Raw genomic sequence first — 26,884 nt, forward strand, 5'->3', positions numbered from 1 at the left:
ACGCTCACTCTGCCAGAACGAGCCTCGTTGGATGTTTCGCTATAAAATATTGCCATTGGCGGGAGCGCGGCACCGAAATGACTCGAGTGCCAACATCATGATACCCAACTACAAGCGTAGCGTGAACGAATATAAATTTAACGCAGGGTATTCAGTAATCAGCACGTCATCCAAGACGGGGTGGAATGCAACCCGGAACTGCCTCCCGTCAGCTGCGGAAATTAGTGCTTGGCGTAGAGCGGGCAGGACGTACAATTCTTCCTAAATTGTAGCACCCTGTGCCCGTGCAAGCGCGCTGATGCCTTTACTACGAAGACGTGTCATTTGTTCTGCCACAGAACTGATTAACATCCTACATACCACATGATGTGGAGACTTGAAGAGGGGCTATTAGTCACGATGGGCGTTAGAACCTTTGGGCGCTTAACATACTTGTTATTCAGGGGTGGGAAAGGGCATGCTGAAAGCGCTCTACGCGACAGCGCCAGAAAACAGCTTCGTCTCGTTGGCAATCACGTGTAGCTCCACAGAACTACCGCCGGCGGTTTGATAGTTGAACGTTGATTGTTGGGTCGCCACCGAATTTGCTAATGTTGACTCGACCCATTCTGGACTGATCCTCGAATCCCGCAATGAAATCCCTGTTCGGGAGTAGTTAAGAAGCCGAAAGAAATCAAGATGGTAATAAACAGACACGATGATAACAATTTTGATTGACAAATGGCTAGTTGCGTGGACTTCTATGAATATGACCTGTCGCAACGATGAGTAAATATGTACGGCCGTCCTTGTCGCTTGAGAAACTTACCTCCGCCATGAATCTAGGCCAGCGCAAGCACTACATGGACGCATTAGAGTAGTGAGAAAATAGTTACACATTTGAAACGGCCCTTCTTTGGTACCGTAGGGTGAGTAAGTGTTTGACTTTTAAGCAGCCCTCTTGTCCTGCTCCTCCCACATCAACTGGGCCACGGCCCGAGTCAGTGAAAATATCCAAGTTGAAGACGATCACGCGTGCATCGATGACCTGTTGTTCTCCAGATACAAAGATCAGGGTAGTAGGTTGCATTGACCACTACTTCCCCGTTCGCATTGTTCTCTTCATACACACACATGGTGTTTAGACGGACAGTTGCACGAAAGCGCAGTCGTCTACAGGGGACTCGGCACACGTATCCCAAAAAATACCACCGTATTTGGGTATGTCTGTTTCCCGAGATATGTCGTATACACCAGATCGACTATGGGGTGCAGCGGAGGAGATCGAATAGTCGTCCCCCCTTGCAAACATTATTGTTAAACCGCCTTCTGCGGAATGGTCCACTATTCCATGGGAAGTCGCTAGTAAATAAATTTCCATAGATAACCAGAGCAGTCAGCGAATCTGGTGAGAACAGAAAAAAAACACTCGGGTCATAGTACTTTAAAGATTGTTTCAGGTCCATAGTGAAAGATCACCCTGCTTTCAGATCCGACGGTACATTACGATGGGTGTCAGGACATTTCGAATTCGGGAACGTTCGCGGTAATGAAGAAGTTGATAAAGCGGCAAAGCTGGCCGCAGAGTCAGTAAAACAACCATCGCAAGATTCGCAACCAATTATCTCCGCGGGCCGCCACAGGTACACGAGCACCTTCCTCTCTCAGCGCTCTGCCCTCAACACCAAAAAAACGCGATAGATATCATCTGGGTCCGTCTCCGCCAGAAATCGCCGCACTCAAACGGAGTTTGGCGCATGTACCAACCAGACTCCAAAGACATCATCCATTCCTTCGTTAAACTCCTGAAGAAACTCTCATCATTGAACCTTCACTTGCGGTATATTCCGCTCAACAAACACCCGTACCGATCGGGAAAGCTGCATCCCCCCTTGCAATTGTCCCCAATCCGGAGGGGCAGTGTATCATCCCCGTTCGGCTGATGCACAGTGCATAACATAACGTCCAAACGCCCTGGGACACAGACTTAGAAGACGTACAATATGTAAGCGTCTTGGCGCTGTTCATTAAGCATTACAGTTACCGTGCTCACCGCATCAAGGACTTTAGGGAACCGACACTGACATCATGTATACATAATGATAGAAGTAATGAAATGCTTAGCTTGCTGTAATGTACGAACACATTAAAAATGAATAAGCCACATCAGTGATATAGTTACAGTACTCGAATCAATCGCATCGCATGGGACAGGTGCAATCAGGAATCACTCAACGAGCTTGTGGACCGAGATGGGAATATCCTAGAGGAAGAGATGCATCATATACGAAGGAAGACCACTTGTCTTCCAACATCAAATCCCCCGACTGTCCTCGTTGGGGACCGTGAAGTGAAGGAGTGCGCAGAGAACGAGCGTATAATGGCCCGGACATCTCCTGCTGAAAAAATTCCAACTCAGGCAGCCTGATCGCTCCTTCCACAGGTGCATAGTCTTGAATCTCGGAAATGTTGATAAGATGAGGCTGATAATCGTTCCGTTGGTTTTGGGGACTATTTCGAGTCGCTGTGGAACTTGCAAGTTGGATTGGATGTTGGGAAGACCCCGAAACTTTCTCGGAAAGTTTTGTTACTAGTAGTGTCCGACCACCAAACACCTCTAGTTCGTCAGGTTCGTCCACTGATTCAGAAGGCCTCAAGGGTGGTTTGTGGCTGGTGTATTGAAGAGGGTCCATCCTCACATGGACCGCTTTTTGATAGAGCCGAAGTAAAACTGGCTTCACAGACATGGGAATAAGCTCCAGTGACTGACATACCCTTGCTAGAAACTCACCAGCGCCTTTTTGGCGCGGCTACAAGTCTGCGCCGCATCGCGATATAATAAACACGCCTTTTCTAGATGGTCAAATGGGTCCGGATCCAATTTTATGCCGAGTCTTCGGATGGCGACGGTGCCAACGATAACCTCAACAAATCATTGTCAGCACAATCCGCCAAACAAAACATAGATTCGCGTACTGCTGATGAGAATGTATGGGACCATATTCGCCACATTCGGGAACACAACACGGGCTGTAGCTCAAATATGTTGATAGTGGCTGTAATCAGTTCACAAGCACATTGGTAGGCAACCATGAATGATCGGCCTACAGGACTTCGAAGTGGATCCGAAGGAAAGTCTCCCATGGCCTGTGCAAAGAAACCTCTGTGCAAGAACATGAGCGCTTCACACTTCAAGTCAGTCAATAGGGATGTGTGATACCACTACGACACGCACTGAACTCTCTGTAACGTGATTGAGCAAAGGCGCGCATCTCCATGGATGTACGGTCCGAATGAGGCGAATCCGGAGATGCAGACACAGAAAATTCCCGTATTTTACGATCCAATTCGAGGATGGTTTGGTAGTTAGGTGGCTTTACAGCCTGAGTCACTTCAATGACTGGTGCTAGGCACTCCATCGTATACCGAGAGCTCCAGTTGCCAACTTTGCAATGGATTAGAGCTCTTTCCCATGCAGTTATGCTGGCGAAATGGCCTTACATGTAATGGGAATTTCTCCCAACTGGTACGTAGCCTCGTCAAAGTCACTCGGGATCTTGCAGTCGACGACAGCTGGCATGATCACGGGAGGGCGTCCAATGGTCAGGCTTTGCCAAAGAGTTTGGGAAAAGAGAGCCCAGAAATATGAGCGGCGTTCGTAAGCTTCTTTCCCCTCAAAACCCCATCGTGAAGGATCATTATCTACATGGTGACATTAGCCGCGTATCAATGGTTTCCTTGTGACATAACATACGGAACCCAATCTAATGATGCTCGTCAGAGGCCTGTCTGATAATTGTGATAGCTGTAGCTCGAAACTAACCTGAAGTGCGACTTGGCCAGCAAAGTTGAGAAAGGAATAACAAAGCTCCACGTTGCTCTCGACGCCACTCATGCCATAGTACATACTCATAAGATGCAATACCTTAATCGTGACTATAGACCGCTCCGAAAATACAGATTGCAAACACAAGGCGGCGCGTGCTAGTCTTTGATAGTGACGAGCTTCAGCATTATACGGGGGAAGGGTGGGATCAACCAAAGCTCCAACCGCTAGTACACTGAATAGTAGGGCCAAGTCGTGTGGACAATAAGGTGGCCGCTTCGATGATTTTATCCTCGGCCTGTATATCAATGGGATGAGATCATCAATAATTTGCTGTCGTGAAACTATTTGGAGCGTCCATGAGAGAGACTTTAGGAAAGTCTCACATAACGAAACAGCGCGCTGGATTTCCGGTAGGTATGATTCTATCGTCTCTTGCATGCGTTCTCTAGGGAGCCCTGGGGGAGTGAAAGGGAAAGCCTGGTCAAGTTTGCTGATGTGAGGTGGCAGGTAATCAACCTCGATTTCTTGTGTCTCGGTTAACGATGACGAAGTTTCAGGGACAATTCGGTTTTCAGTCTGTGTGGTCGTTGTTAACTAGGCACTCTAGAAGAGTGAATAAGACAAACCAGCAATAAACTCTAAAGACTCAAGTAAGTGTCTCAGCATGTCATGGGAAAACGTCTAGTCCGCACCTCAGAACCTCCGGAAGGTCCGAAGAAAAAAGTAGCACCGGATTCTGGATTACCATGAAGGTGTAAAGAGCCTAAGGCATCCATCGGACCATGTATGTTGGATTCTGCGGTCATAGGTGTGGTGTCAACGCTGCTCCCGATATCAGCTTCTTCATTTGACCATATTTTTGTCAGCAATGGATGTGGCTGAGTAGAAGTATTGGCCTGCAGGATTGCAAGAGCGTCCTCAAGTGAGCGCATTCGCTCTTCCAGCCTGGCGGCCTTGTGACGTAGATATTCTTCGGCAACGCCGACGAAGCTGATGGAGAAAATGCCATCTTCAAACTTGGTGCACTTGTGCATACGACACCACATGCTTACCGGCTACCTTTTCCTGGGGGCATCGTGCCTTTGTGTGATTTGTATGGAAGATTTGCATGTTCGACGTCATGAATTAATTCTTACCATTAGGGCAAAGCATACTGCATCCTCTTTTGACGCAAGTAGAGCATGGTACTATGGGTACGATCAGTCCGATGTCCAGGACAACTTTAAAGTGAAAGATTTACCTTGCCTGTCACATCGGGCTTTCAGTCTGAGGGGTTATCATATAAAGTAAATATCCCGACAAAGAGAAAAATGTGATGGAAAACAGACCTACGACACTCTGCGCATGCTATCTCGCCTCTCGTTCGCTGTCTTTCCTTGCTGCTGCTCATCACAAAGGAATTGAAACCAATGTCGGAGTTTTGACTAGTCCCTATTCAAAATGTCGCGGTTTAAATGGGATCCGGATGCAGAGCCTCATCATTAAAAATAGGATCAGTTCCTTGGCGAATTCAAAACGGTGATCGAAGATTGCTATTGAGTTCTCGGATACTGTTATTGTGAATTATTATGGCATGAAGGGATAGAGTTCGTATCCTATATTTATCACGAGATCAAGTTATTCGGCAAATCATTTCAGCGACCACGATGAAAGTTCGTTCCGCATTAGTACTGTCAATGTGTTGACCTCGCTTCATATCAATTGAATCTGTTACGACTATACTAGAGTAGGATCTTGTCATCAACCCTTTCTCAGCAGAAAATGATGCAGCTAATACTAATAGTATTTAATAGTAGGTATTTCCGGGCCCGAAATCAAGGTCGCGGCTATTACCGAGCTTCAAGCTTCCTGGCAGGTCGCAAACACGCATGGTCCTCATGGACAAGAATAGAACCTCCGCTCTCCACTCTCTTTGCTGGCACCATCAGATTGGTGAATACTAGTGACTCCCCTGAAGGTTACAGGCACTCAGTAAGATTGAAGCTACCGAGGCTTGGATCTATTGTACTATATTGAGAATGCGACCATGCATAACCCACGAGGTTTTGATCCTAGCATCTGATAAGTTACTAATCGCCTTCAACCTATCCCCTTACGACAGCCAATATAATACTTTTACCACCGATTGGACTTTGAAGGGTACAGGACCCAAGTCGGCAGAATAAGTTCGTTGTCAATCTTTGAAAGGCCCGCAGCGATGCTTCTTGCTATTTTGTTGCTCGCGAAAATGTTCTTTGATCTACTCACAGTCACTGAGCTATGGATTGTTATGACCCGGAAACAGTATAGCGCCGTATTGCCACAGGGAACATTCAAATTTCACGCGACCATCGCGACGCGCGCTCTGGAGAAACTTCCGGCGGTCATCATGCCACTCCTGTAATTACGATTACTTACTCAATGTAAACTTGAAGGCAATATCACTATGCCCATCTAGTACAAAGTCAAGCGGTCCAAAAGCGCTTCAGGCCAAACATGTTTTTGGCCTTATCTTTACACAACTTACTCCAAACGAGCTGAAATTCCGGGGGCCGTGTTTGGACGTCCGAGTCCTCCACGGACCAGAGGTAGCTTATGCATGTGTATAGAAACCAATCAGTGATCACTTGGGCGCTGTTGCTTATTGACAGATGAAGTAAATCCACACCGAAACGTCTGGACTGCCAGGGATAGTTATTGCGGGGTGTTGGTCAAATTTTTGACCGTCGTTAATTTATTTGAGTGACGACGAGATAGAATTTTTTTTTTCTCAGTCGTGGTTGAAGACTGCCAGGGCGAGTAATGTACGCTGTAGAAAATCACATTTTATCAACAAGTTAGGATCGTGTATAGCAAGGAAAAACATCACATCAAGGTGGCTCAGAGTTTTAGTCGATTAATAGACGATATCATGTTCGTATGTGGGGAGGTCGACAGAATTGGCAGACTAGTATCCCTGAAAAAATGTAATGTCAGCAGTGAGCATAACACAACGCTTACTAGTGACCACTTGCTGATGCGGTGACTGACCAAAAACACATGTTCAAAGCTCGTGCAGAACTTTAAAAGAAATTTGCAATTTTAAGGACCGACTGAGGTCGTATACTGCTCAAATTACAGGTTTCCCAGTTGGTTTCCAATGTGAGACGCCACCGCGTTCAGGGTATAGTGATTTTGTCTGGTTACGTTACATATTCAACTGGATAACACTCGTGAAGAACGTTGTAACGAATTTGCAATTTCAACACCCGAATAAAATAGGTCCATGGAGAAGGCATCAATCAAGATATAACAGTTTATAACCCTGTGATTTGCGGTTCGGTGACTTGGAGATAGGAGATAAGGATAATGTGATTAGTACATAAACCACCTGCCTCTTGGAATAATGTGTTATTCCCAATCTATGATATGCATTGACGCGTAGACGGTTGATGTTGCCATCTACGACACTGCTTATTCAATAAATTGTTTCGCTGGCGGGAGGACTCTCGAGGAGCATCCTTAAGACAAATGTATGGCATTGAGTAAAGTAGGCGGTTGCTGTGGCGGCGGCGGCGATGGCGAGTAAGATGGATTGTCTGCTTGAAGATGTCTTACCGCATGGTGAACGACGATGGTCTAGCTTCGATGTCGGAGCTTCAAATCCCTTCTCCATCTTGCCTATTAATATCTGTGCAGGATTGGGGGTGATGTTCGCGGGAGCATGAGCGCTATAGTTCAAGTGGTCGTATCCACAGCCGAAATGAAAATTATTTGCTTGTGAAGTTGGAGGAAGCCAGGTGAAATGACAGCACGTTTATTTGCATCAGCGGCGCGGTGTTATGATTCAAACAATTTCATTGTCAGTGATGCAGGTGTACTCACCTTGGCAAGATTAAGTTCCGCGCTGGCAACGAAATGATTGGTACTCACAATGATTCCCCAACGATAGCTAGCATGGGGACTCGTTGCCAATACGTCGGGATCGAGCGAAATATGTCAAATAATTGTCGACGTCAATGACTTAATAACGTACTTGTGTTGAAAATAGCGATCCGGGTGTTGCTGTAAGTTTCTGTGCGAAGGAGCAACGAAAATTCGTACTCCCGGAGAGTAGCATATGTGTAGTCATACCTAGTCATACACCTTCTTAAACATCAATTAGTGGACACCCAGACGATTTCAAATATTCAGACGCTTCAATTTTATCTAGCAAAACCCCTGTTGCGTGGTACCAAAGAATCAGCGCAACGGGGGTAGTAAGCAGAGCAAGCGTACATCTCGTGCATCGCTTGCTGTACAAGGCAGACTGTCATTCCTGTCTGTGCTTCAACTCGAGCTATCATCAGCACAGTCCACCTGACTTGCTCCAAGTTGGTTAGACAGCAACAAAGGAGCACTAGCCTCGAATTTGCAAAGCGGATACCCTCTCAATAACGCGGTACTAAAAGTGAGGCTTTTGCAGGCATAGACTGCACACCCTGGACAGACTGGAAAGAACGAATAGAGTCCTGTCCTCTTTATTATGCTGACTGTCTGGAGAATGAGCACTAAAATTTGAAATGTCATAGAACAGAAACAGTACATTTCTTGTGTGGTTTGTTTCCCTTGAGAAGGGATGATATTGTTGCCCAGCATGTGATAGACATTGAATCATTTTGATATTACCCCGAACCGTCGGACGACACTGATTGAATGGAAGGAATCTTGCTATCATTACGACCTCGACGACTGGGAAAATCTAAAACCGCGCACATGTCACATGTGGGGCGGTGAATTGAACGGCAAGCAGTAACTTATAGGCTCTCGGAGAGACGGAAAAACCTAAGACCACGCGTATGTGTAAGGCAGCAGTTTAGACGATATATATTAACTTACGAGTTCTTATGGGGATGGATTTACAGCTATGTAGGATTGGGTCAAAGTATCTCCGTGGATTTGGTCAATGCCTTCACCAAGTCCACCTTTTGCTGCTTATCTTATCAGATATGATGCAGTACAGGCGTCAGACGAACCCGAGTTCTTACAGGCGCTAGCGGTGAATATGCGAGATGCCAAATGGGAACAGTATGCATAAACTGTTACAGCATGGTAAACGTACGCCAACATTTGAGGAGGTAGCCGAACCCAGAACAGGGATGATGAGTGTGTCTGACCCACATCAAATCGTAACGAACCGGAGTATACATCTTGGCGATTGCCACGGAGACTAACAAGTGGGCTATTAGTATTAGTAGTCCTGGTGAATGAATAAGTCATGTTGGATTCGCTGTGAGGAGGGGATCGGATCGTGACGAAGGGCAACCGACGAATCGATGTTTTGAGAATCACTAACGTTATTCTGGAGAAGATCTTCGGGAAAGCGGATGACATGGGGGTTTGGGTGTATTTGTGTTCGCAGCGTGGACCCGTTAAGTCCGTTAAATGTCAGGTCCCTTGGGGGTTGTCATCTTTTTTCGGATCGGCGGGTACATGCGGAGGCACTTCTTCATTCCCTCATTCCATCGTGTTCCATCGATTATATCGATTATTGAGATAGTATAGAGGACTGCTAGACATCGTTGGAGACAGTGTTGAAAGTAACGCCACAGCAAGCTGCTGAGATAGATACTTAGCGTGACATGTGACAGGGAAGTGTGACTGTACATTGTGTTGACTGTTGGCTTGTTTTTTCGCGCAAGCAGGCAAGACACGACAACCGTTGGCGACCTGTCACTACGCCATTCTAGCCTTTTAGTTCAGGGCATCACAGGATAACACAAGAGACTTCAAATTTACTACTTTAACGCTTCAAGTTGGTCTGTGCGTTGTTCTTTTGCCGAGTTTCGTTCCCTGGGAACAGCTCCGCAGCAGTCGTTCCGAGTTACTTTTGACTCGGAGTCGCAGGACAGGTTTTTTGTTGGTAAGTGAAATCCATTAGCATAATCAAAAGTAAACGCAGGAGCATGCCCGCGCTTTCCGGCCGGTCAATAAAATCTCATCATATCCATTTTCTCGTTTAGCATTTGTTATCACAGATCTTCGACGCTATCTCTCGATCCGAATTCCTCTAACTTGGTCAGAACCTGTTGTAAAACGTAAGCTCCACTTACCCCCTCTACCGTCCCCCCATGTTAACTATATATTCCCTTCTAGCACTAACGTCTGGGTCGGGCGCTAACGACCCTAAACTCGTGCGTCTATCATGCATGCTGTAGTTGGACACTCTGTCCTCATCATCTAATAACTTAGACGACTTACAATGAACTACCCCCCGCAATTGGCGCCGCAGCCTGGTTCGTCTCAATTAGGTCACAATCAATTCTCCCAACGACCTCCCTCCTCAAACATGTCCTTCGGAATACCCATGAACACCAACCCCGGCATCTCCCAAATGAACGGTGCAAACATGCCCATGAATCCCGGCAACAACATGGGTGTACCCATGAACCCAGCCATGTCGATGAATCCGCACAACATGGCCATGAACAACATGCCAATGAACATGAACATGAACAACATCAATCCATCATTCCTCACCACTTTTCAGAACTCCCAAAATTCGCAGAATGGCATGATGGCTAAATTTCCAAACTACCAGGCCTCCCAGCAGTCTATGCCCCCTTCTACGCCTAATCTTGGCTCTACGCATGGCCAGGGCCAGTCCATATCGCCATCGCAGCTCATGTCAGCTTCCCCGTCGCAGCTTATGGCTCAACAATCGCATTCACAAGGCTCTAATTTGACGCTTACCCCCGCGCAGCTCCTTCAACAGCAACAAGGCGGCATGAGCCAAGCCTCCATGGGCACCATGCACCCAGCTATGAGCGGAATGGCCGGGATGAACATGGGTGCTGGTGGAATGCAGAATTTGAATATTGGTAACCCCATGTCCAACATCAGCGGAGGTGCGATGAACATGCCTGCCGGCATGCAGAACATGGGCGGGAACATGGGCATGTCCAATATGATGAGCGGTATGCCAAACCTCAGCAACCCTCAGGTACGCATGAACATTACGGCTCAGCGTTGGGCGCAGATGTCGCCCCAGGATCGTGCCATCTTCCAGCAGCAACGGCATCAACTTGGACCGTCAAGCGTTCCTAATCAACAACACCACGAGCGGGGCCCAAGCCTGACGCACGACCGCCCACCGAGCCAGCATGGGAGACATGACCGTGCTCCGAGTCAATCCCATGACAGGCAGCCCAGCCAGCAACCGCAAGATGTCTCTCAGGTCACAGACCGCCCTTCCTCATCCGCTTCTATTCGCTCCCACCACTCCCATCATAACCTTGACTCTGGCCTGATGCCCCCACCATCCTCTCGACCTGGTACTTCCAGCGGTGGCATGGGTGTTCCAAACGTTAATCCACGGATGAATCAGCAATCCATGAATTTAAACCCGCACCTTAACATGACGCCCGGTGCCAACATCAATCCTAACATGAATGTCAGCAGTAACATCAACCCTCACATGAACCAGGCCTCGAATATCAACCCTGTGATGAACCCGACTCAGGCGCAGCAGAACATGAACTCTGTCATGCACATGAACATGTCCCCGTCGAATATCAATCCTGCGATGAACCAGGTGCAGAATCTGAATCCACACCTAAATCGCCCTCCGACGAGAGCAGATTCTGCGCATGGACTTATTGCGTCGCCAAAGCAATCACCGAGGATGTCGGGGATGATGAATCTTGCTGGTGGCCCTCCTGGAGGCATGTCTGGTAACATGGGTGGCCAGATCAACCTTGGAATGACGAACATGCCCAGCGGTGCGATGGGAATGCATGGTGCCCCCATGAGTGGCGCCCCTGGTAGTGGCATGAACATTGGCATGGGCGGCAATATGAACGCAGCTATGGGAACAATGGGCAATGCTGGTGTAGGTAGCATGGGGAATGTACCCAGCATCGGCAGCATGAGTAATCTTGGCTCAGCGAACATGAATCCTAACACTATTGGCGGCTTGGGAGCCGGTGGCAGCATGCTAGGCGGAGCGGGGGGAGGTCTTATGGGCCCTCCAGTGATTCCTCAATCCATGCAGCGGCCAGAAAGAGACCAGATGATGCAGAGAGAACGCTCGAGCTCGCTCCATGGACGTGAACAGGTGAGGAGCGCACCTCCGTTCTTCACGTATCGTGAACTGATTTTGCAAACGTTCTTTTACCCGTTGATGTGTCGTCGTCCGTTGTCGTGCTCCAGAGTATGCCTCCGGCGTCTGCTGCACCGTTTATGGGTCAGGGTCTTGATAATGTCAGTGTCCAGGGAATGGGAAATATGACTGGTGGTATGGGTAGCATGCCTCGGCAGCAATCCCAACCGCCGATCAACACACATCAGCAATCGCCTGCCTGCCAAAGACCCCCAGGCCACCGCTCCCCCATGCCTCTTGTTCGGAAAGCCGGGGAGATACCCGCCACACCGGCGCTTTCCGGCACCCCAAACCCCGCCGCACCACATCCAGGCGCAGCTGTGGTCCCGAAACTGCCCCCTCATCTTGCAGGGCTCAATCCCGCCGTAACCAAGATTTCGTTCATCCCTTACACTGTACACTCGAAACCCGAAGCAACCACCGATGGCGAGGACGAGAAGGTGCCTGTCGAAGGTGCGACTGATTCTGAAGACGCTGGTGCTTCCTCGCAGGTCAAAGTCGAAGATCCAGTGAAACTGCTGACCCCATCGGAGATCATCACATTGAAGGAAATTATGAAACGTGATGCAGCGTATGATGCACTACACCGTACCAAACAAGCACGTATGGCCCAGGAGTTGCGCACGCACGGTCCCGCGTCGCGAAGCGCCTGGTGGGAACGTGATCATGTTCCGGCCATGGGCATGAACCGTAGGCCCGAACGTTTCGATGTGAGATATCCAAGAGCACCCAATGCGGACCGGGGCTCGAATATTAATTCGAGGAAGAAGGGTGTGAGGAGAGAAGGCATTCGGATGTGAGTTCTTGCTGTGTCTTCTTCTTGTTTGGGGGGATTGATTCCCGCGGGTTTAATAGCCCTAGGAAACTTCCTCCTCAGCTGGCCAACCGCCCTGAGCAACTCGTGCCGATCAGACTCGAGTTCGATGTGGAGCATCATAAGATGCGCGAGACCTTTGTATGGAATCTGAATGGTAGGCCTCTTGCCTAGAATGGCATTCGTTGCTGACGTCGTTGTTTAGATCCCGTCATCACTCCAGAGCATTTTGCGCAGACGCTCATTGAGGATTATGCGCTGCCCCACAGTTACCAAGGTGTCATCACGAGAGCGATCCAGGAGCAGCTGAGCGACTTCAAGGCTCACATTGCCAGCGTGGATGGCGACTGGAAACCTCCATCCTCAGCGAGAGAGATGGCAACGATAGATGGCTATAAAGCAGACGAAGAAGACGGGAATGACGCAGACGTGCGGGAGACGGACGCTGAAGACGTTATTGACGACTACAATCGCAAGCTTCTGGAAGATGACGACCTGACCATGGTGGACCGGGGTAGTCTTGACGACGAGGACGTGAAATGGTGGGAATCGTGGCGCAAGCGATCACGGCAAGAAAGCGCATTTACTCGCAGCATATCCTTGAGGAATCAACGTAAGCGTCGCAAGGTAGCCTCGGTCAAGGTCGAAGAAAGTGACGCATTCGAGACTGACAAGGAAATTCCACACACCACGGATGAGATCGAGGTCAATGAGAAGACGGTGCATGAGGATTTACGCATCTTGATCAAGGTATTTGATTGATTCCCGGTTGCGTTTCGTGAACCAGTGCTAACCTTGTAATCTTAGCTCGACATCATCGTCGGATCTATGAAGTTAGATGATCAGTTTGAATGGGATCTTGAGAATGTGGATGCTTCCCCTGAGCAATTTGCGGACGTGTATGCGAAAGAGTTGGGCCTTGGTGGGGAATTTAAGTGCGTAGGGTTGCGTGTCCGTGACTTTATCGCTGACCTCCTCTCTAGAACGGCCATTGCGCATTGCATACGCGAACAAGTCCAAATTTATCAAAAGTCCCTATTCCTCGTCGGCCACCCCTCAGATGGTTCTACTGTCCAAGACGATGACCTGCGCATGTCCTTCCTGCCCAGCCTCGCATCCGGCGCTAGAGCAATGGATCAAGTACAATCGTTCACACCACTGCTCAACTATCTCAGCGACGGCGAGATTGAACGTAGTGAGAAGGAGAGGGAGAAGGAGCTCACCAAGCGCAGGAAACGGAATACACGAGGACGTCGAGGTATCGCTTTGCCTGACCGGGAGCCTAATCGCACATACCGCACACCTGCCTTCGGGTTCCCAGAGCTGGATGCTGCAACCCTTGCGTTGGCCGCCGCGAACGCGCCGACTTCGAGACGTGCTGCAGCTGCGGCTGCTTCTCTCACGATTGCCAACATGGTTGCCTCAGAAAATGGCACGAGCGTCATGCCGCTGCAGCTGCCTCCCCAGCAGATCATATCCACAGCTGTCGCTGCTGGAAAAGAGAAGAAACCTAAAGGGTTGTTCAAGGCACCTTCTTATCCTACTTCCGTACTTCGACCTCGTGCTCAGGTCACTGCTCCTACACCGTCGACAGCGGTTGAATCGACGTCGATGTTACCTTCATCGTTTCTTGATGCTGAAGCACCTACCTCCTCAGTTAGTATACCCGCTCCCGATTCGCGAGCCGTCGCAAAGAAAGCCAAGGAGCTCGAAAGGGAGGCTAAAGAAAAAGAGTTTGTCGATGGACAGCATGCTAATGTGATCAATGGGGTGTGGCACTGCTCCAACTGCGGCTGTCCGGAGAGCGTTGCTATCGGAAGAAGAAAAGGTCCTTTGGGCGACAAATCGCAATGTGGCACATGTGGTGCGTTGATGCTATTGGCTAATCAATAATACACTTCTTCCTGATGCTTCACCGTTATTCAGGCAAATTCTGGCATCGACATCGCAGACCCCGCCCTGTAACATATAACCAAGATCCCGATTACCATTTGAGCCAAAGGCGCGAAACAGAGCAGGTTAAAATCGGGGTGAAACGAAAAGGACGAGCGCCGAATTCTCAGGTGGCTGCTGACGGCCAAGATACGCCTACTCGACAGAAATCAGACCTCTCCGTTGATATCTCTGCTCGATTGCCCGTGCCGGCTTCCGAAGCCATGTCACCAGTATCGACTGCCTCCAGTGATACAGAAGCTCCTCTTGCCCAACGTGTCACAAAAGTCAACGGCGCCAATCACGCAAGACTTGCGTCATCATCTGGGACTCCTCCTCCAACAAGCAACGGGATTGCACGTCCTAAGTCACCCAGGGAAAGTAGTGCTCCAATTTCAAACGGCTCATACGTGAGCGTTTTCCCTCTGAGACCAGGATCTTATTGATGCTGAATATTAAGTGAACAGGCCGCTCCGACATGGCTAACTTCAGCAATTCGTTCGCTTCAAGAACAATACCCAGACGACAAGTTCGAAGCAATCCTGCGTCGACCTGCCCCGCGTTCTATACCAGAGTGGAGGATGAAATGTCTGGATTGCCCCGGCAAGGTTCGTCTGCACCACTAGGTCACTTGACCAACCGAGACTTAAATTTGGTTTGCAGCTATATAACTCTGGGCCTGGGGATACGTTGCAGAATTATGAAGTCCATCTTAGAAACCGACAACATCGCTTACGGGTGAACGCTCGTCTGACGCAGGCGCCAGCATCATAATATTGGACGGTTTACATTGTATTGGCTGGCTTGCGCTATTTTAGTATTTTCTTTGTGCCATTTGTTGTGCTCATCTGCTATCTGTATAACGTATATACCTTTGCTTGTAATCGCTATTGGATTACTTAACCCAAACTAAACCCACGATGAAGTTGTCCTCACCACCTGGATCGATCAAACGCCCATCTCATCAGGATGCACATGGGGTCTTTGTGATGGCCCTTTATCTTTCCACTGACCATGTCTGACATGATAGTTTGGCGACCAGAAGATGATCCAAACATCAGACCTCTGCTTCAAGAGGGCCAGGTATACAGACCAGACATACTCAACGTGATCCTACGCTCACGTATATTCGAAAGACCATCCAGAGCTGAGGTTCGAAGAAAAGTGCGTTGTATCTCATCGTGCCATACGCCATAGCTATTCGCAAACGCTAAGAGCATGATTGTCACAGATATGCCCATGACACATACACTACGTGAATGGAAAAACATGGTTTCACAGTTACCAAAAAATATCATCTTGAGACTGCCTGGGTGGCTACATACACTCATGGACAGGGAGGGCACGTTCTAGGTATCAACTCTGAGATGGATGCGCTCCCTGGAATCGGACACGCTTGTGGACACAACCTTATTGGGATATCCGGAGTAGCGGTAGCCCTCGCAGCTAAGGCTGCTATGGAGAGGCTGAACATCAATGGAAAGGTGGTTCTGCTGGGTACACTTGGTATGTCGTGTCTGCATTCGTGATGTCAACTGCGGAATAACACAGGACAGCCGAGGAAGGTGGCTTTGGCAAGATCATGCTGTATGAAAAGGGGGCATATGACGAGATGGATGCGTGTCTCATGTTAGCTCTTTTACCAGTGATCCATATCAGATGACCAGCATTACTTAACCTACTTTGGAGGTGCCATCCCACACCTGGCCCCCGCCACTCCATTAGTTTGACTAGCTGCTTCTCTTTTTCTCTCACCACTGTAGAGTATCAAGGTCATACGTGAGCGTACTTCATACTCTTTGTTAACTAGTGGGATCTAATTTTTTACATTAACAGTGCTCACGCTGGGTTGAACCCTTGGGAGGGACAAAATGCACTTGATGCGGCTGTCCTAGCATACAATAACATCTCTCTTCTTCGTCAGCAGATTAAACCTACTCATCGCGTGCACGGCATCTTTAAGGGAAAGGATTGGGCTCCAAACAGTGAGATTTTTGCACTCTCGGAAGAAACACTTGTAAGATAATATTTGGAAAATCAGTCATCCCGGACCAAGCCATCATGGAGTAAGTCGATCTCAGGAATCACTTGCTTCAAGCACCTTAGACTCGAGTGTAGGTGGCTAGTCCGCGCTCCCACCACGCTGGAGATGGAAGACACCAGACGACGTGTTACTGCCTGCTTCGAGTCAGCCTTCACTACCAACATGTTCAATTGATCGAACAGCATCGTCTCTTTTCTCGTCACAGGGCAGCTGCACTTGCATCTGGATGCAAAGTCGAAATTACGGTTACATCGACACTCAACGAGATCACGCAAAACAAAGTACTTGGTATGAAATCGCGGAGTACAGTGACTTAAGTATTGAATGTTATCCTAGACCTTGCTGACGTTGTTCTGAAGAGCTATGGTACTATAGATTATGAGTGGGGTATCAAGAGTGCTTCTACTGATTTCGCGAGTGTTTTGCACACCCAGAAAATGCGACAGAGTTGATGTTTCGAACCAAAAAGGGGAATATTTCATACTGTGTGTCTGACCTCCATCAGGAAAACCTAGGTGGACTTAATTTGACTTAAATCATCCTTAAAGTGCCTTATTTGACTTATTCGCAACTTAAACTTGAAGTTTCGGTAACTCAAAATAAGGAGAATCAGTAGGTTATTTTCCTTAAAATAAGGTGAGTGGCGCATTTAAGACATGTAAGGACACAAAAAGGATGCCATTAAGGAGTGTGCAGATCAGACCAGGAGCTTTAGATAAGGCAAAATAAGGAGGTTCGAAAGTTTAAGGAAGGTGGTTATAGCATCCAAACAATAGAGCGTGCTCGGGTATAGTATGCATGTGGTGGAGCAGCTGGTTGAAAGAGCAGGAAACGAGGGGGAATGATGATATCGCGGTAGTATCTGTCAATAGGTTAGTACACCAATTGGGGTGATTCTGAGAGGTACTTACTCGAAAAAAATGATGTGTCCTCGAGGCTCCTGTTTAAATGAATAAAGTCAGCAGTTGAAAAAAGAGGAAATAGATACACATTACATATACGAAGGTGGGAGCATTTGTTGACTGGGGCAGTGGAACCATCATCCATTGAACTGCGATGATTGAAACGTGGGTTCTTCATATGGTTTTCCAACCACTTGAGAATCTCTTGGATGTGTTCATGGGGTAGAGTCTTGATACTGTCCATGTATGCCAAAGTATCTGTCTCCCAATTTCCAGATGAAAATGCTGTCCTGGTATGGCTCATCTTATTAGTCACTTCGTTAAGTGTCTGTACAATCTTGTGAGTTTTACCACCGTTGTCAGCAGGGTTGCTATCAACCAACAACCAGTCTTTGACTAAGACGAGAGTGCACTCAGCCTATGAAATATAGTTAACATTCCCCAACAATGAGATAAAAAAAACTTACTGCCACAGCTGTTAGCACCAGTGCAGTCTGATATCCAGGCTTGCCAAATTCAACCAATGAATCCACCCTTACTTTCCCGGCAACTGTGGTGAGGTGTGCTGCAAAAATGTGTAGTATATATTCTGACAAGAAGGCACTGGGTTGCTCTTCATTGTCAGGATCTTCATAAATGAAACGGCAATCCTGGAGTTGATACTCAGTGTATTCCTTGTGGGCTTCCTGAGTCTCATAATCAGGTGTTGAAGTGAAAAAAGCCATCAAAACAGTGACGGCTGTTGAACCAAATGAAGCTCGCCATTTGTGGATCCTTTGGCTTACCTGGGAGAAGTGAATCAGTAGCTGTTATGAGTCAAAAATTGAATGCAAACCAGTTGAAAAGACAAGTCTTCAATGTCAAAACTACACCCTCCTTTGTTATGTGGATACACCTCATAAAATATTGACTCGAGAACAGACTGGAGCTCAGTCTCTGGTATGGTCCATCCATGGTCGCTGTTACCAACCCAATACATCACATAGGGAAGGAACTTCATGTGCCATATTCCGTTTTCAAGGAGTCTGCTGGGTAGGTGCGCATTTTTCACCTTGCCTCTCTTGAGCTTCGCATGAATATTTTCTGATGCTACAGCCTCAGGCTCAGGCTCAGTCTTGACCTCTGCCTTGATCCTAGTAGTACGGCCTTTGGCCTGCTTTGTTGTGGGTTTCTGCTCTGAGACATCAACTGACATCTATCCAAGTATCAGTTCGTCCCATCAAGATTGACCAATGACTTACAGAGCTTGTGCGTCGTGCCATGCTAGCCTTATTCACCACCATTGCGGAATCACTTCCATCATCCTCCTCATCCTCAAGCATCTTGAAGTCCGAGTCTTCGCCATCATCCAGGTCTTTGAGGTTCTCCAGTTCTTCATCAGCCTCCAGATCCTCCAGAATCTTGAGTTCTTCTGCAGCATCTGGGTCCTTGAGTCCTTCTGCAGACAACTCTATTTCATCTGGGACTGGGAGTGAGCGCTTCTTGCCTCTTGAGGTGACTTTTGGTTTCTCCTTCAGATGCATGATGTTCTAACTTAGGTAAGTATGTGTACACAGCTCAAATGGCCACTGACCTTTCCCCTCTGCACTTTTGGTGCTGGCTCACTGTATTCCTCAGGTTTGTCATCAAGGTCCACATTGGACTTGGTGGGTCATGCTGTCTTGCCAGAGACTCACATGCTTGGTGGTGCACTTGGTTTCAGCTGAGCTTGTGACACAACTTTCTCTGCCCAGTCAGGAATGGGCCCTGTGAGGTCAGAACTGATCACCTGCTTGAGATTGGTGCTGATACGGTATGCACAGATGTAATCAAAGTAATACAGAGTGAGTTCTGATAGAATCAGCATTGTAGCTAAAAGTGACTTACAACTTTTTAATTTTCCCATCGCCAATCATTGTTGTGCTCCCAACACGTGTGTCACTGTCACTGGTACTGATTGTGACTCCACCATTGGACACCTTGCGATTAGCATTCATGCTGTCTTGAAAACTCAACTTCAATGCAGCATGTTTCTTTTTTGCTGGCTGACTGATCTCATTATCTTCAGCTGTGGTTGTTTGAGCAGTTATGCAGGGGTCAAAGTCATCAGAACAGGTAAGCAATTCAAGCACTGAAATGATTGGAACTCACCTGTAACTGCAGGTTGCTCAACCGCTTTCACCAGATTTGTGCTCTTTTTGCTGACAACCATGCATGGCCTGACAAGCTTTGGAGGGCCCTTCACTTGAGTCTTCTGCTGGATGGCCATGGCATCTTCAGCTGCAGCAATCATTGTATGTGATTTCTCCTCTGCCACAGCATGATTAGCCTTCTCAAGTTCTTTCTGGTTCTTTTCAGCAGCAACTTCTTCTTTAGACTGGTGCTGGACTCGGTTTGCCTCCCAGACAATGTTTCCTGGGTGCTTGTTGACATTTCCAGGACGCGTTTGTGGATGAGACATGAGGATACCAGGGACGAAAAGAGAGAGATGCTAAAATGAACGATGAAGGACTTAGAAAAAAACAACCAGCTAACGTGTTCAGTAGTTCAGGGTGAGCCTTGGTTGGTTTTCTGTCAACTCAATCTGACCCAAAATGAATAAGTTCACACAGTGCCATTACTTTGATTTGCCCAACATCGCTTCAAACAATTCTGTTCATCATCTCCAGTGAAAATGACCTTACTGAATTGTTGCATTCCTGGATGCAAAAAAACCTTCAGAAATAAGTCAGGCCAAATGAAGCATGTACACTCAGCACACCCCATGCCTTTGCGCAATCGTCCGAGTTTCCATCAAGCAGCTCCCATGTCTTGCTCTCCAAGTCCTGAGAATCCTGCCTTTGACAGTCAACAGGACTTTGGCAATGCACATCTCTTGGAAGGTGCTGATGAAGCATTCATGCCGGAACAGGGTGTACAGTTGGGGCCTCTATTCCGGACATTCCACCTGCATCTCACAGGTAACAAAATCATGCAATTCATTTATTTAAATCTAACTTTTAACATACTAGGACGCAAGTGTGATGTCCACAGCAACTTCATCGACCAGAATGCCCTCCCACCACCTCGAACTGAAGCATTACCCACCGACTGGACCCCATATGAAAATTGGGTCGCATTTGAGACAGTGGAATTCCTCTATACACGTAACCAAATGTCTGGAGGGCAGATTGACACCCTTCTTGACCTCTGGGCAGCCACACTTATCAAACACGACGACAGTCCTCTGTTCACTGGCCACCATGACTTATATGAGACTATCAATTAAACTCCTCTTGGTGATGTTTCCTGGCAGACTTTCTCAATGTCCTATAGTGGAACCAGACCAGCTGAGAATGTTCTGCCATGGACGACTGCTGAGTATGATGTGTGGTTCTGCAATCCATGTCTACTGGTTCACAATATGCTTTCAAACCCTGACTTTGCTGCCGAGATTGAATATGTCCCGTATCGGGACTATACAGATGATAATAAACATTGTTACAAGAATTTTCTCTCTGGTGATTGGGCTTGGAAGCAAGTGGTATGTTATACTTCACGCCTTGAACCTACTGTTCCTTGAACTAATAGTATGTTGCTATACAGGATATTATCACACAGGATCCGGAAACTCATGGATTGATGTTTGTGCCCCTGATCATTGGCAGTGACAAGACTACGGTCTCAGTTGCCACAGGACACACTGAATACCATCCGCTCTATCTATTGATTGGGAACATTTTCAATGGAGTTCAGCGCGCACATTGCAATGGTGTGGTATTGGTGGGCTTTTTGGCCATTCCAAAAAGTGAGTCAGCCCCTTAACACACTTTTAAATTAATCCTTCTCACTACTCACACTATAGGCACAAAGGAACATTTAGATGATAAAGACTTTCGCAATTTCTGCCATCAGATGTTTCACTCCTCACTTGCCAAGATTTTTGAGCCTGTGAAGTTGAATATGATGGTTCCCAATGTTGCACGCTGTCCCAATAGCCATTATCAGCGTGTTATCTACGGGTTAGGCCCATACATCACTGATTATCCTGAGCAGGTGGCTCTTTCTGGAGTAGTCCAAAACTGGTGTCCAAAGTATGTCTCTTTCACTATGAATTTATTGACTTGTGCCTCATACTGCTTAAGATGCTTGAATAACTGCAAAAATCTCAATGGTGACGGTGAACCTTTACTCCAGTGCAGACATCACACCGACCTCATGGTTCAGGAGCTCCCACACGCCCACCTCTGGCACAAGTATGGAATCATCCAAGAGGTCATGGTATGTTGTTTGGTTCTCATTCACATTAACTTCTCAAAAATTTTCAGCCTTTCATGAATGATTTCCCTCAAGCAGATATCCACAAACTTCTCTCTCCAGACATCCTGCATCAAATCATCAAAGGCACATTCAAAGATCACCTTGTTGACTGGGTAGAACAATACTTGTTGCTCACACACCAGGCTTCAGATGCAGCAGAAATCATGGACAACATTGATCAAAGGTACAGTTCTTTTTTTAATAAATTCCTATATATGCATTGGACTCAAAGTATTCTAACAGGATAGCGGTTGTAGCTCCTTTCGCAGGTCTGCAGCGCTTTCCAGAAGGGTGTGGATTCAAGCAGTGGACCGGTGATGATTCCAAGGCTCTGATGAAGGTATGTCATGTCGAAAGTTCATTATGATTTGCCAATTAACATTACAACTATCTAGGTATATCTGCCCACCATCAGCAGTCATGTTCCTCAGGATGTAGTTTGCGCATTCAGCGCATTCCTTGACTTCTGCTACATAGTCTGATGAGACACCCTTATGGAGGATGATCTCACCCAGCTTCAAGATGCGCTCAGTCGCTTTCACCAGTACTGCGAAATATTCAAGACCACAGGAGTTGTACTCAACTTCTCATATCCATGCCAACACTCCCTCAGTCACTACTCCCTCATGATCCAGCTCTTTGGTGCCCCAAATGGCCTTTGTTCATCAATCACAGAGTCCAAACATATCAAGGCAGTTAAAGAGCCCTGGCACCACTCCAGCAGATACAAAGCATTAAGCCAGATGCTTCTCACCAACCAATGCCTTGACAAAATAGCTGCAGCCTGGAGTGATTTTGAAGCTCGTGGCATGCTTCGAGGGTCATGCCTGTCCAATGCATTGTGGGCACTTAGAGAGAGTGAGTGTATGCTCGAATACATGCTTTTTCAAGTGTTCTAACTGATATCATGCAGGTAATGGCAAGTTGCTGGACAACAGCACAGATGAAGATGAAGACGACAATGATGCACTTCAAGCACGTCCTGACTGTTTATGCCTCAATGAACCACAGAATCAGACTGCTGAGGGAGACTTGGTGGACATCATTGATGGACCTACTGTCCAAGCTCATGTAGAACTTGCGGCAGCACCTGGTAAGTCTTTGTCTTTAGGTCACACAAACTGTTTGCTCAAAATTCCTAGTGCCGGGTCATTCACCCGATGTCCCTGTGCTTATGCTCAATCTCAACCTTCCAACCCTCCCTACATTAATCCAACAATTTCTTCATGACCAGCTTCATATCGACAACAATGAGCCACCTGAATTTGACCCTGCAATGGCACCTACTTACATGGGCAGGGTTTCTGTCTTTAGTTCGGTGGCAGCATCATTCTATGCCCCCAGTGACCTCAGTGGCACTGGAGGCATGCGATGCGAGCATATTCAGGCAATGCCATCATGGCAAGGGGGTCCTGCTAGGAATGACTGTGTCTTTGTCAGTATGAATGACAAAGTCAGTTGTGGCTTGGATGGGCTTGCTATTGCAAGAGTATTGCATTTTCTCGGCTTCAAGTATTGGATGAAATACTTGTGATGTGCAGTCATTCGCTGGTTCTCATACATCACAGACAGCTGAGATCCTGACACTGGGATGTACCTTGTTGCACCATTGACCAACGATGATGGGACACTGGATCTCTCAATTATTCATATTAATTGTATATTCCATGCAGCTCATCTTATTCCCCTCTATGGTTCCAATGTCTTACCTCGTGCAATCACTCTTCACGACAGCTGCAACGTATTTCGCGCCTTCTATGTCAACAAGTATGCAGATCATCATGCATTTGAGGTAGTGTGACATGCAGGTTTGTTGTTGTCTTCTGTCCCCCCCTTGTGGTTTGATCATTTTGCAGGACTACCTATACCCTGCAGCATTATTATGAGGACTATCTACACCCTGCAGCATTATTATCTAAGTAGTGGGACATGCAGGTCTGTCATCATCTTCTGTCCCCCCCTCATGATTGATAATTTACCAGGACTATCTATACCCTGCAGCATTATTACAGACTATCTACACCCTGCCAAACCTGGTTATGTGCCCGCTTCATCACGCACCTCCCCTGGTTATGCACCTGCTTCATCATGCACCTCCCCCAGTTATGCACCCACTTCATCATGCACACTATCCATACCCTGCAGCATTACCACAAGACTATCTACACCCTGCCAAACCTGGTTATGTGCCTGCTTCATCATGCACCTCCCCTGGTTATGCACCTGCTTCATCACACACCTTCCCCTGTTATGTGCCTGCTTCATCATGCACCTCCCCCTGTTATGTGCCCACTTCATCACGCACCTCCCCCGGTTATGCACCCACTTCATCTTCTCACCTCTGTGCTGGTATCAGCGTGGCCTTGCCCATTCCACCACACTCAGTCGCAAACTCAGAGAACCCAGCATAAGTCTCAGTCAATTTTCATTATTGACAAGTGATGAGAACATCGAGGGCATTGCTGACTCACTCGCCACAATTAAATGAAGTGGCGGTGACGGTCACAATCATCCATCACATAACCTCCGATACTCAATTCACCACCATGGACATTAACACATGCACAGAAGATCCTATGGACATCAATTATTGAGCTAAAGATGAACAGTTCAATCTGGTGAGTTTTTATGTCTATCCCGCTGCACCTTTAATGTATTCAATTTTCGTCATTGCAGGCAGACAACATGGACATCAATGACACTCTGATGGATGAAACGGTACGCTCACATTTTTTTTTTGCTCATTCTAATTTTCGTCATTGCAGGCAGATAACATGGATGTCGACGACATTCTGACGGATCAAAAAATGGTATGTTTACGTTTTTTCACTTGTTCTAACTACATTTTCGTCATTGTAGGCTGACAACATGCACATTGATGACACCGATCAAGTCACTCAGGATGCTACGGTGTTCCTTTACTCAACCAAGGTATGTTGATCTTTTCATTTTGCATACCTTGCGCTTCATTATGTGTCACAGGCTATTGTGATCTTCAATGCAGAAGCCTTCGAATCATATCATTTCGCAGCTCTCTTGATGTAATCCATGGCGCAAAGACATGTTCTTGGATCTTAGTGATGCTACTCATGCTATGGTGCTCAACCATTTTTTCACTTAGCTCTCATTGTATAAATACCTACCCTCAGATTGTTACATGCTTACTTTGCTTGCAATTTTTTTTTTGCTTATGTCTCCTTACTCATCCTTAAATTCCTTGTGTTCCTTAGTTCAGAGTGTGATAGAATTCATTAAGTCCCTTGAGCTCCTTTACCACCTTATGATGTACACTAAGTCAAAAAAGGCACAAAAAGCCCACCCATGTTTTCCTGATGTCCATGACCCAGGGCAGGTGATCTTTGCTAATGAGGTTATTGTTCGTCAGTGATGCCTGGTCTTCACCCTGGTTTTTGTAAGTAGTGCAGGTTCTGAATGAACCATGCTAATCGGTTTTTCAAGCCATCCTGACCATTCCAGATGGCGGGAACCATACACCAGACTTTGACGTGCTTTTGTCAATGGTAAAATATTGATGGATAGAGATAATTTCTGATGATAAGTCAACAATTTTCGGATCATTGAATTATTGTCGGAATGATTCCTTAATGAACAATAGTTCCCTGGTAAAAATAGGATATTCTTGCTAATTTTTAACCTGTCAATTATTTGACCATATGTAGCCTATATACAATGGATCCTCCTTATACACCTTCTGCTCCTCACTGCAATGATTACAGCCATCCAACAGGCCTGTACATGTGTGCCAGACCTACGTGATCTATCCAGCTGTCATATCCACATATCCGGATCTCAGATCCGACCCTTATCTCATCTCAGATCCACATCTTATCTCCCTCCAACATCTCATCATCCAATCTGTTCCACTCATCTGGTCTGGTCCACAACTCATCCAAATCCACAACCAGCACTCATCTCCTTTCGGTAACCCCCTAACTCCGGTATTTCGGTTATCTGTATATCCATCCTGCTCCCTTATCCGCTACCTATGTTTCATTTCCATTTCATGATTTGTGATCCGTTTCTACTTACTGTTATGAACTCAGATAGAGCATCATTCCAATAAAGGAATCAAGATCAAGGTTGATCAAGGACTAAGCCTTATTGAGTCAATGCCTCCCTCAGGAGCGATCGTCTAGACTCCTGCAGGATCTAGAGTTCAAAATGGGACAGATGGCTAGCCTCCTTCCCAAGGAGCTAGAGTTTGAGTATCAAAGAGAACCGAGTAGATTCAAGTTAGAGAAAATACAAGTGGTAACTAGGGTTTATATACGTAAGGGAATCGTGCACAGACCAGGCTGGGCAAAGGGTAATGACTACTGAGAAAGGAAGGTTCATGGGAAAACAATGTATGAGTCAAAGATAAGGAAGACCATGAGGAAACAGCACAGTGAAAAGGAAGCATTAGAAGTACAGCCATATAGGAGTCCACAGTGATGATGGGAAAAAGAGTGGGGCACTGTAACACTTACCAATAGACTATTCACATGCTTCATACATAGCCTTGGACTCTGCTGATTGATCATTCCATTAGATACCTATAGTACATAACCTCCTGTAACTTTCTGTAGTACCTCAGTTCAAATATCATCTTAGTTCTACTCATTCCTGTCCTCCAGACTTGAGTACCTCTACTCTCGTCACCCTCCAAGACTTAGGATTGATTCCTATAGTCTATCCATATCCACCTCTGTCCCCGACAGTCCATTACCATTAGTTTCTAGTCTGGACTCATCTGGATTAGCCTTACGATACTTATCCCTCATCCAGAAGTCATCCAGATCCGTTACGCTACTCATCTGACCTTCCGGATGCACTAGTCTTGCCTTCCTGAAATAAGGGGCAATACTTGGGTAAGGGGCACAGCACACGAGCTGAGGCTGAAGCCCTTCAGATCCAGTTACCCTTTGAGTACGACCTTAACACCAGCAAAGTCCCAAGCCATTTCAACATGTTGTAGGGATTTCATATTCTGTGGGCTTGTATAGGC

The 26,884-nt window shown here is 47.0% G+C and overlaps 9 protein-coding genes across 9 annotated transcripts; 7 read left to right on the plus strand and 2 right to left on the minus strand.

Moving 5' to 3' along the window:
• Positions 1–1,961: 1,961 nt before the first annotated feature.
• On the minus strand, positions 1,962–5,340 carry BJ212DRAFT_1345183 (uncharacterized protein). Its single transcript, XM_041335290.1, has 11 exons — positions 5,137–5,340; positions 5,049–5,074; positions 4,945–4,995; positions 4,861–4,888; positions 4,501–4,798; positions 3,799–4,384; positions 3,481–3,681; positions 3,215–3,424; positions 2,956–3,161; positions 2,771–2,902; positions 1,962–2,714 (listed from the first exon to the last, which is right to left on the minus strand). Exons 1-11 carry the CDS (start codon positions 5,196–5,198, stop codon positions 2,211–2,213), a joined length of 2,304 nt encoding a protein of 767 aa, XP_041194953.1. The 5' UTR covers positions 5,199–5,340; the 3' UTR covers positions 1,962–2,210.
• Positions 5,341–9,573: 4,233 nt separating this feature from the next.
• BJ212DRAFT_84092 (uncharacterized protein) lies at positions 9,574–12,302 on the plus strand. Its single transcript, XM_041344183.1, has one exon. It carries the CDS (start codon positions 10,008–10,010, stop codon positions 12,033–12,035), a length of 2,028 nt encoding a protein of 675 aa, XP_041194954.1. The 5' UTR covers positions 9,574–10,007; the 3' UTR covers positions 12,036–12,302.
• Positions 12,303–12,846: 544 nt separating this feature from the next.
• On the plus strand, positions 12,847–13,068 carry BJ212DRAFT_1218784 (uncharacterized protein; the record flags this gene model as incomplete). Its single annotated transcript, XM_041329340.1, has 2 exons — positions 12,847–12,877; positions 12,926–13,068. Coding segments are annotated over 2 exons (174 nt in total), but the record flags the coding sequence as incomplete, so codon positions are not given.
• Positions 13,069–13,548: 480 nt separating this feature from the next.
• On the plus strand, positions 13,549–15,426 carry BJ212DRAFT_1446316 (uncharacterized protein; the record flags this gene model as incomplete). Its single annotated transcript, XM_041338225.1, has 5 exons — positions 13,549–13,655; positions 13,704–14,584; positions 14,647–15,062; positions 15,120–15,260; positions 15,316–15,426. 5 exons carry the CDS (start codon positions 13,549–13,551, stop codon positions 15,424–15,426), a joined length of 1,656 nt encoding a protein of 551 aa, XP_041194956.1.
• A 184-nt stretch (positions 15,427–15,610) lies between these two features.
• BJ212DRAFT_1345206 (uncharacterized protein) lies at positions 15,611–16,604 on the plus strand. Its single transcript, XM_041335291.1, has 4 exons — positions 15,611–15,816; positions 15,884–16,158; positions 16,209–16,431; positions 16,489–16,604. Exons 2-3 carry the CDS (start codon positions 15,912–15,914, stop codon positions 16,313–16,315), a joined length of 354 nt encoding a protein of 117 aa, XP_041194957.1. The 5' UTR covers positions 15,611–15,816; positions 15,884–15,911; the 3' UTR covers positions 16,316–16,431; positions 16,489–16,604.
• On the plus strand, positions 16,365–17,198 carry BJ212DRAFT_1345215 (uncharacterized protein). Its single transcript, XM_041335292.1, has 4 exons — positions 16,365–16,431; positions 16,489–16,718; positions 16,771–16,839; positions 16,902–17,198. Exons 2-4 carry the CDS (start codon positions 16,714–16,716, stop codon positions 17,011–17,013), a joined length of 186 nt encoding a protein of 61 aa, XP_041194958.1. The 5' UTR covers positions 16,365–16,431; positions 16,489–16,713; the 3' UTR covers positions 17,014–17,198.
• Positions 17,199–17,452: 254 nt separating this feature from the next.
• On the minus strand, positions 17,453–20,038 carry BJ212DRAFT_1479391 (uncharacterized protein; the record flags this gene model as incomplete). Its single annotated transcript, XM_041339866.1, has 9 exons — positions 17,453–17,558; positions 17,608–17,636; positions 17,687–18,016; positions 18,066–18,383; positions 18,434–18,793; positions 18,840–19,127; positions 19,172–19,202; positions 19,275–19,428; positions 19,729–20,038. The coding sequence occupies 9 exons, from the start codon at positions 20,036–20,038 to the stop codon at positions 17,453–17,455; spliced, it is 1,926 nt and encodes a 641-aa protein (XP_041194959.1).
• A 345-nt stretch (positions 20,039–20,383) lies between these two features.
• On the plus strand, positions 20,384–23,677 carry BJ212DRAFT_1446317 (uncharacterized protein; the record flags this gene model as incomplete). Its single annotated transcript, XM_041338226.1, has 13 exons — positions 20,384–20,537; positions 20,589–20,805; positions 20,893–21,100; positions 21,163–21,364; positions 21,422–21,650; positions 21,702–21,837; positions 21,885–22,060; positions 22,120–22,216; positions 22,272–22,352; positions 22,377–22,738; positions 22,801–22,855; positions 22,988–23,336; positions 23,454–23,677. 13 exons carry the CDS (start codon positions 20,384–20,386, stop codon positions 23,675–23,677), a joined length of 2,490 nt encoding a protein of 829 aa, XP_041194960.1.
• Positions 23,678–24,561: 884 nt separating this feature from the next.
• BJ212DRAFT_1479394 (uncharacterized protein) lies at positions 24,562–24,921 on the plus strand (the record flags this gene model as incomplete). Its single annotated transcript, XM_041339867.1, has 4 exons — positions 24,562–24,594; positions 24,642–24,686; positions 24,736–24,807; positions 24,859–24,921. 4 exons carry the CDS (start codon positions 24,562–24,564, stop codon positions 24,919–24,921), a joined length of 213 nt encoding a protein of 70 aa, XP_041194961.1.
• Positions 24,922–26,884: the final 1,963 nt, after the last annotated feature.

Source organism: Suillus subaureus (assembly GCF_016647635.1).
Source record: "Suillus subaureus strain MN1 chromosome Unknown BJ212scaffold_10, whole genome shotgun sequence".
NCBI lineage: Eukaryota > Fungi > Basidiomycota > Agaricomycetes > Boletales > Suillaceae > Suillus > Suillus subaureus.